Source organism: Hyla sarda, chromosome 4, assembly GCF_029499605.1.
Source record: "Hyla sarda isolate aHylSar1 chromosome 4, aHylSar1.hap1, whole genome shotgun sequence".
NCBI classification, from domain to species: domain Eukaryota; kingdom Metazoa; phylum Chordata; class Amphibia; order Anura; family Hylidae; genus Hyla; species Hyla sarda.
This window is the reverse complement of record NC_079192.1, coordinates 108342823-108360773: the sequence shown is the minus strand read 5'-3', so window position 1 is coordinate 108360773 and position 17951 is coordinate 108342823. Positions and strand designations below refer to the sequence as shown.

Here is a 17951-nt window from a genome sequence, read left to right as displayed (position 1 = left end):
TTAAAGAGGTTCTTCAGAAATAGAAGAACGGAGCTAAATTTGTTCTAAATACAGCACCACACTTGTCCTCAGGTTGTGTGTGTATTACAACTTGGTTTTATTTACTTCATTTTTGGGAGAGGGTATGAGCCCCCTGGCTCCCTACAGTCCCTAAAGGTTTGCTACAATACCCCTACCTTCCGCCTCCTCACATACCCTAAAGTCTTGCTACGAGAGACACGTTGTTAAAGCCGGCCGGGCAAGAAGCAGCTGCCAAGACCCACTTTAAGGACTTGTTACCCAGGTCTTGGCGGCATTTTTAAACTACGGTTACTCGAAAACGTCAAAGCTTATCGGAGCAATTAGTAGTGTCCCAAAATAATGATGACTATACCAGTTTTATACACCCCTTGGTTTGGGCAGCATAAAACTGGTCACATGTTCCTTATAAAGTGTAAGATGTCTGATGGTGGGGGGTATGGCCGCTTTGGATAGGGGATAAGATGTCTAGAGGTGGAGTACCCCTTTTAAGGTTGTGTTCACACACCATAAAAAGGCTGTAAATCACTTAAAAACATTGTTTTTTTTTGTTTGTTTTTTAACCATAAACAGATGAAAAATTGGGTGTAAAACTAAATACGGCAGTTTTTTTTCTGGTGTGTGAACATGGCATAAGACTGACTTGCATAAACTGCGTATATTGTTCTAGTCTTGACTGTTATGTATATCCCCTGGCCTTACTCTCGTTACACTTTGGACATATAGGTTTACATAGGTCACAGTGGACAGTGAAGACCTTAGAACAATATAGCTGCCCTTATTGAACATCTTTTTCTCAGATGAAACCCACTCTGCTCAGTTCTGTGCATGTTGTTCTTCTAGAGGGAATAGGTCAGACCGCATCATACAGAGAGGCAGCCCTCTGTAGCCTGTAATATGGTGGAACAATTGCATCATAGTTTGGTTCCATTGAAAGGGTTCTGCATAAAACCTTCACTGTTGAACATCTGGTTTGTGAACAGAATAGAAAATGTAACTTGGAGATGTTAATTAATTCTGAGCCCTCTTAAGAAAAGACTGTTCCTTATGTTGAAAGTTTCTTGCCTTCCTGAATGCCTTGACCTTTTTGGATGTGTTTTGATTGAAAGAACTGGAGCAATTGAACATACCAGCACATATTCCATGATTAAACTATTGAGGAATAGCAGTCATGCTCCAGATTAGAGCTTCTCTGCCTTTGTCAAAGGTTTTCCTTGGAATTTTAAACAAACATAATTGAGTTTCACCTCTTCATATTAAATTCCCCTTTTAGAATGTGTTTTAATAAATTAGCATCCTGACAGAGTTTTCTGGTATTTGCCAGATATATATGTCCTGGACTCTCCATTTAGGACATCTGTTTTCTTTCTCAAAAGTTTTGATTTTGTTTTTACTTACACATCTGAATACAGTAGTGTTTGTAACTGTGCACGTATAGGATCGGTATATAGGATTGTTATATAATGTTTTTAGAAAGCAGTTGTTATATATATTTACATTTTTGTATCATTATGCACATTTTCAGCAAAGGCCATGTTTGGTTGCTTCTTTCATTTTTCAGAGGCCTTGTCAAAGGGGTACTCTGCTGGAAAACATTTTGTTTTTAAATCAACTGGTGCCAGAAAGTTAAACAGATTTGTAAATCACTTCTATTTAAAAAAATCTTAATGCGTCCAGTACTTATCAGCTGCTGTATACTTTTCTTTTCTAATTTCCTTTCTACCTGACCACAGTGCTCTCTGCTGACACCTCTGTCCATTTTAGGTACTGTCCAGAGTAGAAGCAAATCCTCATAGCAAACCAAGCCTGCTCTTGACAGTTCCTGACATGGACAGAGGTGTCAGAAGAGAACACTTGTAGTCAGACAGAACGGAAATTCAAAAAGAAATGAACTTCCTCTGTAGTATACAGCAGCTAAGTACTAGAATGATTACTTTTTTTTTTTAAGTTTAAGTAAATCTGTTAAACTTTCTGGCACCAGCTGATTTAAAAGAAAATGTTTTCCAGTGGAGTACCCCTTTAAAAATTTAAAGAAGCAATCTGATTGGTTAAAAGAACAGCAATATAGTGGGGGAGATTTATCAAAACAAGTAGTAGAGGAAGAGCGGTGAAATTGCCTGTAGCAACCAAACAGATTGCTGCTTTTATTTTTATATAGGCCTCTGAAGAATTAAAGCTGAAATCTGATTGGTTGCTATGGGAAACCGGTTTTGATTATGTCAAAAAGGCAAAGTTTTTAGCGGTCTACATTTAGAGGGGCATTTATCAAAAGTGAACTTGGTTTTTGTTCACTTTAGATTTAAAAAAAAGCTGCGTGCTAAGTGGCATCCGTACGCCAAATTTATGAAATGGCGCACGGACATTGATGAATGCACACTAAACTGCCTTAATTAAATGTCGCAGAGCAGTGACGGGCCGTGTGACAATTTTATGAAAAGTCGTGTGGACCTTTAATTCTATTGTTGCATGGAGACATATAGGGCAGGGTTGAATTGCCCTGTGATTTCTTCTAAATATGGACCGTGCTAATTTTTTGTGACTTTTCGCAGTAATAAAAATTGTTCTAAATGAAATGTCGCAGGATACGTTACACGGAACCAGCCTGCAACTTTTCCTGAAACAAATTTAGACGAAAAAAGTTGTCTAAATTACTTGATAAATTCCCCTTTTTATCATAAATTTTTTTATGGTGCATACACATTGGCATGAACTATGCTGATAATTAGATATGAGCGAACAGTAATTTGATTCGTCACAAACTTCTCGGCTCAGCAGTTGCTGACTTTAGTCTGCATAAATTAGCTCAGCTTTCAGAGCACCTGAAAGCTGAGCTAATTCATGGAGGCTAAAGTCAGCAAACGCCGAGCAGTTTATGATGAATCTAATCACTGTAAGTTCGCTCATCTCTACTGATAATAGTTAAAATAAAATAAACCCTCACATGGCTACATCAACAGAAAATGGCTTATGAAAATCGGCATGGGACCCACCAACAGATTTTGGTGTAGATTTTTAGCTTGGATTTTCCCCCATACTGCTGTCTCTGTTCCTGCAAAAACTCTGCAGTGCAGAAGCTCTGATCCCCACTGCAGCCGGTCCAAATGAGAAGCTAAGATTACACCTTTTCCCTTGGCTCCTCTCCTGCTCTCCCCATGGTTCTTTTGCTGGGTCCATGCTGCTCCCCATGGCTTCCAGCTCCCGCACCCCTGGCTCGTTGCTCATTCGCAGTCTCTGAGGCATGATTGGGTCATGAAGCCCCTTTTGATTTCAATGGGTACAGAAGACCATGCAGAAGAAGTGATATGCTAGTCAATTTTCCTTTTTAAGCTCTTCCTGGTATGGTCAGTTTTCATGCTTTTGTTATTTTATCCTTACCCTACAGCAGCCGTAACTTTTTAGTTTTCTGTTGACTTAGCCATGTGGGGGCATTTTATTTTATTTTTGGTGAGACAAGTTGTATTTTTAATGGAATCATTTAATGTACCATATGATGGCTAAGGTACTATTTGGGAACAGAGGAAACCCTCAGAGTCAATAGTATTTGTGGCATCAAAGTGGTAAAATAGGTAAGCATTAGCTGTAGTAAACAGCTGACCCCCACTTCATACACATGCATGCCTTCCCAACATCCACCATACGTACACGGAAGATGTTTAAAAAAAAAAAAAAAAAAGTGTGTACGATCATCAAGTAAATTCATAATTTTTCTAAATTATTTGAAAGAAGTTCTCCTGACATTGAGCTCCTGCGATATAACGCGGTGTCACGCGGTGACGCTGTGTCATATCGGGTCGGTCCCAGCATGTATCTGAAGCCAGGACCCGGGGGTAATAGTGCATGCCAGCGATCGCGGTGCCACGCGCTATTAACCTTTTTAGACGTGGCGTTTAAAGCTGAACGCTGCTTTTTAGAACGAAAGTAAACGCTTCCCAGCTGCTCAGTGGGGCTGATCGGGACCACCGCAGTGAAAATGCAGTGTTCCTATCAGCTGGGACGCAAGCGGAGGTCCTCTTACCTTCCTCCAGCGCGTCCCTTCGGCAATTGATTGCTCCAAGCCTGAGATGCAGGCTTGAGCAATCGACCGCCGATAACACTGATCACTGCAAAGCCATAGTTTTGCATTGAACAGTGTAAAAAAATCAGTGTGTGCAGTGGTATAGCCCCCTATGGGAGCTATAGCACTGCAAAAAAAAGGTAATGTCAATTAACCCTTTCTCTAATAAAAGTCCAAATCACCCCCCTTTTCCCGTAAAAAAAAAAAAAAATTAAATAAATATAAACATATGTGGTATCGCCGCATGCGTAAATGTCCAAACTATAAAAATATATAATTAATTAATTAAACTGCACGGTCAATGGCGTACGTGCAAAAAAAATTCCAAAGTTCAAAATAACATATTTTTGGTCACTTTTTATATAATGAAAAAATTAATAAAAAGCGATCAAAAAGTCTGATCAATATAAAAATGGTACCACTAAAGACTTCAGATCACGGCACAAAAAAAATAGCCCTCATATCGCCCCATACGCAGAAAAATATAAAAAGTTATAGGGGTCAGAAGATGACAATTTTAAACGTATAAATTTTCCTGCATGTAGTTATGATTTTTTCCAGAAGTGCGACAAAATCAAACCTATATGAGTAGGGTATCATTTTAATCATATGGACCTACAGAATAAAGATAAGGTGTCATTTTTACTGAAAAAATGTATTTCGTAGAAACGGAAGCCCCCAAAATTTACAAAATGGCGTTTTTTCTTAAATTTTGTCACACAATGATTTGTTTTTCCGTTTTGCCATATATTTTTGGGTAAAATGACGGATGTTACTGCAAAGTAGAATTTGGTGGTGCAAAAAAGAAGCCATCATATGGATTTTTAGGTGCAAAATTGAAAGGGTTATGATTCTTAAAAAGTGAGGCGGAAAAAACGAAAGTGCAAAAACTGAAAAAAACCCTGGTCCTTAAGGGGATAATGTCACGTTCAAACTATGTTTGGTGCATTTACTGGCTTATCCTGAAAAGACAGTATTTTTTGTTATATTAGAAAAATTATGTAGACTGTTAGAATTTTGATTATCTGGAAAAAAAAACAGCATGATTTTTCTTACATTTTATATTTAGTGACAAATCCCCTGCAATTTTAACACTGACAATTCCTAGCTTTTCAGTATATGAAAATATGACCTGATACAAATTCATTCATTGTACTATATAACCCTATATCTCCTTTTTACAAGCCTCTATCATTTATCACAATCTCATCTGTTATGTATTTTGTATGCCACAATTTCATAGCAAAACACTTTGTTTCGAAAATGCATCAAATTTCTCTATAAAGTGTCTTCTCTGTATGTTTTACAATAAAGAAAAAAATGCCATGTGATTTCTATTGTGTTGCTCAGATTGAGTCCGCCCTGCTCTTCCTGAGCAGCTTGATAGTTACAGCAGAAGTAATGTTGTGCTTGTTAAACTGTGTTATAACCACATTTCTTGGTTCAATCTGAAATGTGTAAATAAAGTCAGCAGGACGTCGATGGCACTGCCAGATGATGTCTCACTGCTGCAGCACGAGTAGGCTTGTCCTGGCTGCTCAGATGTTGCCATTTCTCATTCATTGTTCCTCTGACAAAGTTACGTAAATGTTGACTTGTATTGTGTGTTACTTATAAGAAGCTCACTCATGTGCTTAATAATAATAATAGTCCATTTTTCCTATTCTTTTTCTTTTAATTTTGTACTCCAGGAATCTGAAAGAAAGAGCATCAGAGACCGGATCCAAATGGTACAAGACATAGTAATAACAGTGCAAAATATTTTAGAAGAAATTGCTTGCTTTGGAGAGCGAATAAAAAAGTAAGTGTTTTCTGCTTGATGTACACCTTTAGTTTTCAGACTTTTTAGGTGGTTATGTGTTCTGATCAAGTATTCCAGCAGATAAAATGGTGGGACACACACTGTACTTTGTGACCTTAAAGGGGTACTCCACCCCTAGACATCTTATCCCTTATCCAAAGGATAGGGGATAAGATGTCTGATGGCGGGGGTCCCACCGATGGGGACCCCCGCATTCTACCATGCGACACTCACCTGTAATGGCTTCCGAAACCGCTGGAGGCCCTCAGGCTAATACCATCCCGACCACGAGAACGGAAGATCGTGACATCACGACTCCGCCCCCGTGTGACGTCACACCCGCCCCCTCAATGCTAGTCTATGGGAGGGGGCATTTGTGAGCCTGAGTGAACTCCAGCACTAGCAGACCGATGAGATGACCAGCTGCAATAATCAAATGCCCCAACCAATCCCAGAGAATGGGTTACAGAACCCATATTGTAGTGAACTAAAATGGAGCCTAACTCATGCCTACCAAATCAGCAAAAAAGGGGTAAGGGAAATGCATACACAAAAACCTCCACATTGTTCTGTAGACTATGCTGCAATATATATACTAGCTTAATACCCGGTGTTGCCCAGTTTTTCCTTTCTAATCCTTGTTGGGGAGGAAAATAAATAAAGGAGGAAGCTTTTGACTTCATATTCCGTCCTCATATATTGTTGTCATATCCCAACCCCATATCCTGTCCTCATATCCCGACCTCATATCCAGTCATCATATCCCGGACCCTCCTATCCCGGACCCTCCTATCCCGGACCCTCCTATCCCGGACCCTCCTATCCCGGACCTCCTATCCCAGTCCATAATATGTGTACCAGGTATTGAAATATCTCCAGCCGTTTGGAAGTTATGCAGTAACATATATTTGCCATAGACTTGTATAGGACTTTAAACATAAACCCCGCCCCTGGCAAATGGGGGTGAGTAAGGGTTAAATTACCTATCCTATGTTTGTTGCTGACATATAAGTAACATGTGTGCCAAGTTTCATGTTAATATCTTTAGCCGTTTGGACGTTTTTGTGGAACATACATACACACACACACACACACACACACACACACACACACACACACACACACACACATTGAGTTTTATATATATATATATATATATATATATATATATATATATATATATATATATGTGGAAAAAAATTCCTGTGCTTCTTTAAATGGTAGGAGCTTGAGCCAAGTCTTGTAATGCTTGTTGGCTTAGTAGTACCCTAGCATTAGTTTGCTTTACTCAAAAGCTTATTAACTGTATGAATAAGTCTCCTAAAAACTTTAAAAGTTTCTCTACTGAGCATGCAACTTTAAAGTATTTAAAGGGGTATTCCGGGCAAAAACAGACATAAGATGTCTGATCACGGGGGGCTTGCTGCTGAGACTCCCCGCGATCTCCCTGCAGCACCTGCATTCTATGCGGGTGCTGAATCTCCAGTTTCGGATAACCTCTAGGTTTCTGGGACTGGGGACGTGATGTCACGCCACGACCCCTCCATTCATGTCTATGGGATACGGCCCCTTTGGATAGGGGATAAAATGTTTTTGTCCAGAATAGCCCTTTAACTTGTTGAAATACATTGGTAGGGCCTATAGATTTATATGGGCATCATTAGGGGTACCTACGAAATCTCCCCCACTTACTGTGCAACACATAAATGGTGACAGACTGGTTGATGATTATATAAAACACTTTGTTACATACCTTATTCGAAAGGACCAGCGATCAGCCAACAAATGAGAAAACACTTCAAATAGTTTTTTCGGCAAATGAAATCATTATCGGCCATACATTGCTCTTGGTAAAAAGCGGATGTGTAACAGACAGTGATGAAGGCCTGTGATTCATATATGGTAAACATCAGTGTTGTAATTCCTTACAGACAGCAGTAAGCCTTCTATATGGAGCTCCCTAGTACATTACTAGGTCACATACCATAGGTATAGTTTATAATGTCCATTACCATTGGTCACAGGATTCTACTGGCCGCACTTGGCAGTACACATACGGCAGAAAAGAACATGAGTAGGACATTTCATTGGTCTGTTATTCACTGGTTTTAACTTTAGTTTCGGGAGGATGTTTAGTATTTTAATTTAAAATGTAGATGAATATCCTGTCTTGCATATTTAGAAGAACACTTATTCAGTGCCCTGTGATGTTTCTTTTGTCTTTACTTTGTCAGTGCATCTTTTTGTAAGTGGTTTTAAAGTCATTGAAGGAAAAAATACTTTCCAACCTTTTTAAACTCCCCATGAGGCTGGCTGAAGTCCCTCCAGATTACACGGTGCGTCTCCTGATCAGCATGCATCGCAGGCAGGCAGATTATTTTGAGTAAAGTCTGCTACCATGGGGTTTAAAATAAGAGAGCCACTGTGAAACGGTGAAGTACAGTACAGAACACTTAACTGGTGCCGGGAGGTGGACCAGCCACATGAGCTCTGGAACACCTGCTGTCAATGTACATAGCGTAGTATTTATAGATGGGTGTGTGCATTCATGTAAGAGCACCAGATGGATGAAATGGTACACGGAGAATGGACTAAGTGTTTTGTTTGTAATACAGAAAAACTTGTTCAGATTTGGCATTTATTATTTACATGACCCCAGGACTCACAAGTCAACAGCAGTTTACTAGATCTCCTTTTGCTCCAAACAGAGGTTGCAGAACATGTGTGCTACCTTAAAGGGGTACTCCACTGGAAAACTTTTTTTTTTTTTTAATCAACTGGTTCCAGAAAGTTAAATATATTGTAAATTACTTCTATTTAAAAATCTTAACCATTCCAGGACTTATTAGCTGCTGTATGTTCTACAGGAAGTTTTTTTATTTTCTTTCTGTCTGACCATCGTGCTCTCTGCTGACACCTCTGTTCATTTTAGGAACTGTCCAGAGCAGGAGCAAATCCCCATAGCAAACCTCTCCTTCTTGTTATGGGCAGCGCTCCAGCCATTCATTCTGGCCATGAGCACCCCCTCCCTGCTGGTACCAGTGGCTCTGGGACTCGTGGTGCGGGACGTGCCCGCATGTGAGTCCCGGACATTGCTATGGGCAAAGCTCCAGCCGATCAGCCCGGCCTCCATATGGTTGCAGCAGCCTCGGGACTCACTGTGTGAGACGCGCCCGCACACGAGCCCTGGGCATCTCCTTACCCTGCAATGCTTCCGGCCCCTCTCTGTAAGAGTGCCGGCACTGCTAGATTTAAAGGGCCAGTGCGCCCTTAATTAGCCAGCTGCCAGACCTTATTTAAGTCCGGCACCTCCCTATCATGGTGTCGGATCTTTGTGCCTTGTGCCGAGAGAAAGCCTACCTACTGTGATTGCCTAGTTTGTGCTCCTGACCTCTGCTTGTGACCTGACCATGCTACTTTGCCGCCTGCCTCCTGATTTTGTGCCCATGACCTGATCTTGCTCTTTAGCCGTCTGCCCTTCTGACCTGTGCTTGTCCTGACTACATCTCTCCATCTGTGCCAAGTTACATCTGGGCAACCTGTGTGGACGGATCATGCCAGGGGTAGCGACCTGGGTGCCACCTGCCGCCACCTCCCGCTTTGCGTCGGGCTCTGGTGAAAACCAGTGGCACCTTAGACTCCACTCCCTGGTACGGTTAAGCCATTGTCCACACAGGCCAGAGGATCCACTATCCAGCCACTTACATTGCTCTGGACAGTTCTTAAAATGGACAGAGGTGTCAGCAGAGAGCACTGTGGTCAGACATTATGGAAATTCAAAAAGAAAGTAACTTCCTGTGGAGCATAAAGCAGCTGATAAGTACTGGAAGGATTAACATTTTTAAATAGAAGTGATTTACAAATCTGTTTTAACTTTCTGGCACCAGTTGATTTGAAGAATTTTTTTTTGCCACCGGAGTACCCCTTTAATCCCTTCACTTGTAATCTTGCTACAAATACAAATGGACTTTGTTTCAGTCTGTCAAATCTTAGTAATGTTTAAATGTCATTGTATATTTTATTGCCAATTGTTTACATTATAAAGGAACGTCTAAAAAAGTCTGTGTTTTCTTGTTTCAGTACATTTAATTGGAGCGTCCCGTTTCTTTCATTACTCGCCTGTTCCATACTCTTGATTGCTACTATTCTACTGTATTTTATACCGTTAAGGTATATCATTCTTGTCTGGGGTAAGTAGCTTTAAATCATCCAGTAAATAATATACAGGCATCCGTGTTTATGTAATTTACAGAATCATTATACAATCAGGTACCAGATACAGTATTGGATGTCTCCATCCCCATTGTAAAGCTGGGATATATTTTAGGTCAAACATTCCCTTCCAATCCTCCCATACACATGTACACTCTGCTTGGCCGGGTGTGCATATATTCTGCATTGGAAGCTGTGTATGGCCATCTTAAAGGGAATCTATCAGCTGTATTTGCCGCTGAGAGCTGCAGACACAATTGGATAATTGCCAGGGTATCAAAACATACTGTACTTTTCCTGGAGCTGAAGGTGGTTACCAAACTTGCCTAAAATTGCCATTTTATTTCTTGCCCAAGTGTCAAGGCTACTGGGCCAAGCTGCTTCAATGCTACAGCCTGGCATGCTTCTTGGCTTGCCCTCACCTCCTACTTTCTCCTTGATTGAGATACAGCGTTCTGTACATCAGTCAAGGAGGGACTGGGGGTTGAAAGCGAGGGAGGAGGTGTGCCAGGCTGTGGCATTTGAGCAGCTCAGCCCCGCCTCCTTGGCACTTAGCTGAAAAATAAAAAATAAACAATCTTGTATCCGCTTCAGAAACATTACTGTTTGCTTTCATACCCTGACCCCTATCCAGCTGTGTTTTCAGCTCTGAACAGCAAATACAGCGGATAGAATCCTTTTAAAATAAAGTAATCCTGCTGTCCAATCTGTTGTACACATGTTAACATCTGAAAATAATTCATGTTATGATTCACATATCAGCAATTATACTGAATCACCCGGCTGACATTTTTTTTTGCTAAAAGCAAGACCCTAACACTCTACTTACCGCTTACCTTAGAACAGTGGTCTCAAACTGTGGCCCTCCAGATGTTACAAAACTTCAACTCCCAGCATGCCCGGACAGCCGTTGGCTGTCCGGGCATGCTGGGAGTTGAAGTTTTGCAACATCTGGTGGGCAATAGTTTGAGACCACTGCTTTAGAAGGTCTGGGAAAGGTGGTAATTAAAGGGGTATTCCAAGAAAAACCTTTTTTTTATATATATCAACTGGCTCCAGAAAGTTAAACAGATTTGTAAATTACTTCTGTTAAAAAATATTAATCCTTTCAGTACTTATGAGCTTCTGAAGTTAAGGTTGTTCTTTTCTGTCTAAGTCCTCTCTGATGACACCTGTCTCGTTAAACGCCCAGTTTAGAATAGGTTTGCTATGGAGATTTGCTTCTGACCTGGGCGTTTCCCGAGACACGTGTCATCAGAGAGCACATAGACAGAAAAGAACAACCTTAACGCCTACAGTAGAGATGAGCGAACTTACAGTAAATTCGATTCATCACGAACTTCTCGGCTCGGCAGTTTATGAATTTTCCTGCATAAATTAGTCCAGCTTTCAGGTGCTCCCGTGGGCTGGAAAAGGTGGATACAGTCCTAGGAGACTCTTTCCTAGGAATGTATCCACCTTTTCCAGCCCACCGGAGCACCGGAAAGCTGAACTAATTTATGCAGGAAAAGTCAGCAACCGCCGAGCTGAGAAGTTCGTGACGAATCGAATTTACTGTAAGTTCGCTCATCTCTAGCCTACAGATTCCGCAGCGCTTACAATTATGGGGTACAAACAAAGACAAGTATCAGACATAAAATTACACAATAACTATTCAAACGAGGTGTGGGGATAGTACTGAAAGGATTAAGATTTTTTAATAGAAGTAATTTACAAATCTGTTTAACTTTCTGGAGCCAGTTGAGATATATATATATTCCTAAAAAGGGCCTGAAAAGTATTCTACAACTTTCTAGTGCAATTGATAGTAAAAACAGAAAGGACCGTATATGTGCTGGACTTTATATAATGCAAATCATAAACTACTCTGGCGCTAACACTATGTAGCCTTCACTGTCATTATTCATACCATCTGCCTAATATGCATGCAGTGTGACATGGGTGTTTTCACACTCATCTAATGTAATGAGGTTCTTAAATTGCTAGTTAAATACTAGGAGAGATACGGCATGTATTGCTGCACTGAATACCTGATGGAATTTTTTTTTCCAGTCCAGAGAAATTAATGTGTGATCAGTGTTAAGTCAAAAGAAAAACAGAAGGGGAAAAAAAAAGTAAAATAATACCCGGACACCAGGTCTTCACACTCATTCCTAACCTGTGAATTTGCTCACACTGCCTCAGCTGATGTGCTGGTATTCATTCTTTTTAAAGTAGGAATAAGCTCAAATGGATTTTTCTTTGCAGGCGTCAATAAATTTACAAAGAAGCTACGGAACCCATACGCCATTGACAATAATGAGTTTCTAGATTTTCTCTCCAGGGTACCATCTGATGTTCAAAAGGCAAGTTTTATTTTTTGTTAAGATGATCCTGTGTAATTGTGTCCTACAAATCTACCAACATCTCCTACCAATACACCCAAGTATGATGGCACTAAACTGATTTACAGGAGTCCTTAATTTGTGCTTCAAATAGACTCGAGAGATTTCGTGATCAGAATTTTATCCTTGAATTTCTCATAGTTGCTGGAAAGCATTTTTATTTTAAGCGAAAAAGTACCGTATATACTCGAGTATAAGCCGACCCGAGTATAAGCCGAGACCCCTAATTTTAACCCAAAATCCCAGGAAAAGTTATTGACTCGAGTATAAGCCTAGGGTGGGAAATACCTCATCCCCCCCTGTCATCATCCAGACCCGTCATTAACATCCTCATCATCCCCTTGTCATCATCCCACACATCCCCCCTTCATCATCCCCTTGTCATCATCCCACACATCCCCTTATCCCACACATCCCCCCTTCATCATCCCCTTGTCATCATCCCACACATCCCCTTATCATCCCACACATCCCCCCTTCATCATCCCCTTGTAATCATCCCACACCCCCCCCCCCTTCATCATCCCCACCCCCCTTCATCATCCCCACACCCCCCCCCCCCCCCTTCATCATCCTCTTCTCATCATTCGCCCTCAGTGGTCTTCAACCTGCGGACCTCCAGAGGTTTCAAAACTACAACTCCCAGCAAGCCCGGGCAGCCATCGGCTGTCCGGGCTTGCTGGGAGTTGTAGTTTTGAAACCTCCGGAGGTCCGCAGGTTGAAGACCACTGCGGCCTTCAACCTGCGGACCTCCAGAGGTTTCAAAACTACAACTCCCAGCAAGCCCGGGCAGCCATCGGCTGTCCGGGCTTGCTGGGAGTTGTAGTTTTGAAACCTCCGGAGGTCCGCAGGTTGAAGACCACTGCGGCCTTCAACATCATCCAGCCCCCTCTCACCCCCTTTAGTTCTGAGTACTCACCTCCGCTCGGCGCTGGTCCGGTCCTGCAGGGCTGTCCGGTAAGGAGGTGGTCCGGTGAGGAGGTGGTCCGGGCTGCTATCTTCACCGGGGGCGCCTCTTCTCCGCGCTTCCGGCCCGGAATAGAGCCGTTGCCTTGACAGCGACGTATCTGCGTCGTTGTCAAGGCAACGTGACTATTCTGAGGCCGGGCCGGAAGCGCTTAGAAGAGGCCTCCCCGGTGAAGATAGCAGCCCGGACCACCTCCTCACCGGACCACCTCCTTACCGGACAGCCCTGCAGGACCGGACCAGCGCCGAGCGGAGGTGAGTACTCAGAACTAAAGGGGGTGAGAGGGGGCTGGATGATGTTGAAGGCCGCAGTGGTCTTCAACCTGCGGACCTCCGGAGGTTTCAAAACTACAACTCCCAGCAAGCCCGGACAGCCGATGGCTGCCCGGGCTTGCTGGGAGTTGTAGTTTTGAAACCTCTGGAGGTCCGCAGGTTGAAGACCACTGCGGGTGGGGGAGTTCACTCGAGTATAAGCCGAGGGGGGTGTTTTCAGCACGAAAAATCGTGCTGAAAAACTCGGCCTATACTCGAGTATATACGGTATTTAGAATTTTACACCAGCATTTGAAGAAATTTGAGAGCATAAAATGACTGTACCTCTAGGCTAGTTGATTATATTCCTAATAATCTGGGAAAAAGCTGGGTGGAATCCTCCATGACCAGCAACTCTTCTCTTTTTATAGACTTCAGTAGCTTCCATGGGCTTCATGTCCATCATGTCTATCACTTTTTTCTAGGATCATGATATCTGTATAATATAAGAGACCCACAGTTTAGCTGGGACACTAGGTTATAAGGACTCGAGCATGTGCGCAGGTTCATGGAGTCCCTCTGGGCCACCTTATGGCACAATTTGACAGATATTATTTAGAGATGATAATACTTTTATAATATAGGATTGATTGGTCTTGATACAATTCTTTTAGGGGTTTACAAAGATATAGTAGGACACTTTGGGTGAGCTCTATAAAAAGCCAATATATATTTGCATACTTGAAGCTTAATACTGTACAATCTGCACATGCTTATACGAATCATGTAATGTTATAGGGGTTATCTGAAGAAATGTTTGTATGTTTAGAAGTTCTCAGGGTTGCAGGGAATAATAAAAATACTCACCTACTGTCAATCCTCCCACCAGTGCTGTTTTAACTGTGCCAGTCTCTGCTGCTTAGCCCCACCTGTCCTCCGTTGTGACACATAAGGAATGCCCATCTGTGACCCACCTTAGCCAGTGATTGGCTGAGCGGACATGTCTTATGTCCACATAGAGAACAGTAAGCTCTGAGCAGCAGGGATCAACACCATTGGATTAGTGGCAGGTGAATACATGTGTTTATATTTTTATGACACTGTGAGCACTTTTAAACCTAAAAAGTATTTCTTCAGGTAACCCATTGTTTTAATGTTAAGTTTGGTTTTACTGCAAAATGTGTTGGTTCCGACTTACAGGAATATTGTGTGAAAAATAGTTCCCCACTGTTTTCTTTTACAATAGGTAAACATTGTCCCATAGGACAATGAAGGCTAGCAATAAATGACTCTTATTAATTTGACAACCTTAAGTATTATTATTATTATTTTTTTTTAGAATTATGTGATTATAAAAAAAAGTGTTGTCATCCTATAGTCCAGAATCAGAAGAGTTATCCGTGTATAGCATGCTGCTATATCTAGTCAAAATGTAGTGAAGTTGTCACTAACTGTCTTTGGGACAATGGCTCAATTGGCACAAAGCTCAATTTCAGATATCCACAATCAGCTATACTGTAATCTGCTGTTTAGAGTATATACGTTTGATGTTTTACTTGTATTTCCTGGAGTATCATTTAAAGTATTAAAAAAAAAATAAAAAAAAAAATAAAAAAAACAGAAGCTACAATTCCCCCTCAAGTTAGTTTTACCCTCACTGTTTGCATTTACAATGCGGACCCTGTCTGGTCCCAAATATAGTCTGCCACTTTACGTATGTTCTGAGCCAAATGTGTCTGTGAATCTGTTAGACCAAACAGACCGAGTTATGCCAAACACTTTGTGCAATGAATGTGTTATTTTCTTCTGCTTTTCTGCTTGTCATTCTTATTTATAGGTTTGTAGTACATTTGTTACATTTCACTAATGTAATTTTTTTTTTTCCCCGGGGGGCTTTTTAATTCACTTGTGTAGCACGTTGTAATAGTCATAAGTCAGTAAAAGACACCTATTTGCCACTGCTAAAATTTGTTAGAAACCGCTCTGTCTCATTAAAATAAGATCTGCGCTTAATATTTGCACATGTAGAAGTAACTCCATTCCGGCTACCAATTAATTTTCAATGTTTTTATGTTTTGAAAATGATTCATTACCCTGAATGTTCTGTGGATTCCTTGAGTATCTCCTTGGGGAGCCATTAACCAACTCTGAAGAATGCTACAATTACTTAATAGCAAACGTCATGTCTACTTACTTTTTTATTTCAGGTGCAGTATACCGAGCTCAAACCTAACAGCAACCAAGGTGCCCTAAGGAAGAAGAGAAGCGGATTGTAACTAAGGAGGACATTGTAGAGCTTCTCAGATGAATCTGTATGAAATTGTGCACTAATTCATGTCACAAGCCTGACACTTGAATGAAACCAAAGGACAGGATCCTAGGGGGCGGGTCTCCCTCAAAGTGTTCCTCTATGGTTGGCCCTAAACTAATCAGGTTTACTGGCTGGACTCAGATAAGCCTCATCCATGAGGAAAAAAATAGTTTGTTTTTTATGTGTTTTCTCGGGGGAAGCAGGGGAAGTTTCCATGATATCAGACAATCCATGCTATAGCTTTTACTCTACCATACAAAAGTGTCTAAAACACTGTAGGCTTTTTATTCCAAGTCTACAAAAATATCAATTTTCCAGAGTAACTGCTGAGTGTATTTTTATATGTTGTAAAGTCTCCTTTAGCTGCACAATCCAAGTGAGCTGAACAATACCACGCTTACTTGATTTTCTTAGAAGGGCTATTATGGTTTCAGCAAAGAACAGTTATTTTATATATAATGAAAAGTTATACAGTTACATGTATTGATTTCTTGTGATTTTCAGGATGCCTGCAGTCATTTATAAGGAAACTTCATTGTTTACTTCCATTGAATGAAAATTTGTCTTGGTCATGTAAGAAGCTGTACAGCTAGGTATCCATCCCTTGATCAGGACAGACTTGGATCCCCCTAGGAGGAAACTGTGAAGTTTTTCTTATGAATGACTGCAAGCAAAGATCTTGAAAGAACATGAAGAATTAATATAAAATGTATATTGGGGAATATTAGTCTATGTTCACACACAGTGTTTTGGTGAGGATTTTGTTCCATATTTTGAACCAAAAAATAGAGTGGAACCAGCACAGAAAAACTATTTGCACTTTTTTTATGTCCATTCTACTCTAGGTTTTGGTTAAAAAATACTGCGCAAAATCCTGCCCAAAATGCTATGTGTGAACATGGCCTTGTGTTCTATTCACAAAGAATATTTCATATTTACTAAAGCTCATATATGTCTTTGAAAAGGAAAAATAATCTGCACCTTACTGCCAAACTGTACATAATAAAAAAAAAAAAATATATATATATATATATATATATATATATATATATATATATATATATATATATATCTATGTGTGTGTGTGTATATATATGTATGTATGTATGTATGTATGTATATATATATATATATATGTATGTATATATATATACACATATAATATATATGTGTGTGTATATGTATGTATATATATATATATATATATATATATATATATATATATATATTTCTGTTTCTACAACTTTACTGAACACTACAAAAATCCTATAGAGATATTTGAATGACGAGGCTGATGTGAGCATTTACAGGCTGTTCCCTTAGAACACTGTTTCCCAACCAGGGTGCCTTCAGCTGTTGCAAAACTACAACTCCCAGCATGCCCAGACAGCCAAAGGCTGTCCGGGCATGCTAGGAGTTGTAGTTTTGCAACAGCTGGAGGCAGCCTGGTTGCGAAACACTGACTTAGAAGGATGCCTAAAGGATAGCACATTGGGGCCGAGGCGTTAACAATCAACACTGTATTAGAAATACTATTTAATTTTTACTTTTGTGGCATTTCTATTTTATTGATGTTTTACTTGAAGGATTTGTAAGACTTTCAAAGAGACATTCGTGTATTGCAGTAAGACTGTGTATGTGCCAAAGATTCCTAATCTTCTATGTGTTGAGAAATCTCCTTTCCGTTTCTTTGTCTTTAGCGCTTATACAGGTTATATCTGTCATATTAGTGCGGCCAGTGTTTTGGGATGTTCACAAACATATATTATTATTTCAGGACCATTTTTAGTTTTCTGGTTTATATGTGTGAGATGACTATATCTCTATGGTGTTGCACAATCCAGGTACGTTTTATCATTTAATAAACTTCATGATGTCATCTTACACTGAGGATATGTATATTATCTAGTTTTAAAATGTATATTTAAATATAGCAAAGGACAGCATTTCAAA

At 40.5% G+C, this 17951-nt stretch overlaps 1 protein-coding gene across 1 annotated transcript in view; it reads left to right on the top strand.

Annotated features, from left to right (window-relative positions):
* The window catches only part of MCTP2 (multiple C2 and transmembrane domain containing 2), a 208166-nt gene extending 191176 nt beyond the window's left edge, over positions 1–16990 (top strand). Inside the window, exons 20-23 of the mRNA XM_056571863.1 lie at positions 5764–5873; positions 9954–10063; positions 12333–12430; positions 15895–16990. Of these exons, the coding sequence (XP_056427838.1) occupies positions 5764–5873; positions 9954–10063; positions 12333–12430; positions 15895–15963 (387 nt within the window). The 3' untranslated portion in view covers positions 15964–16990. The remainder of the gene's footprint in view (positions 1–5763; positions 5874–9953; positions 10064–12332; positions 12431–15894) is intronic.
* Positions 16991–17951: the final 961 nt, after the last annotated feature.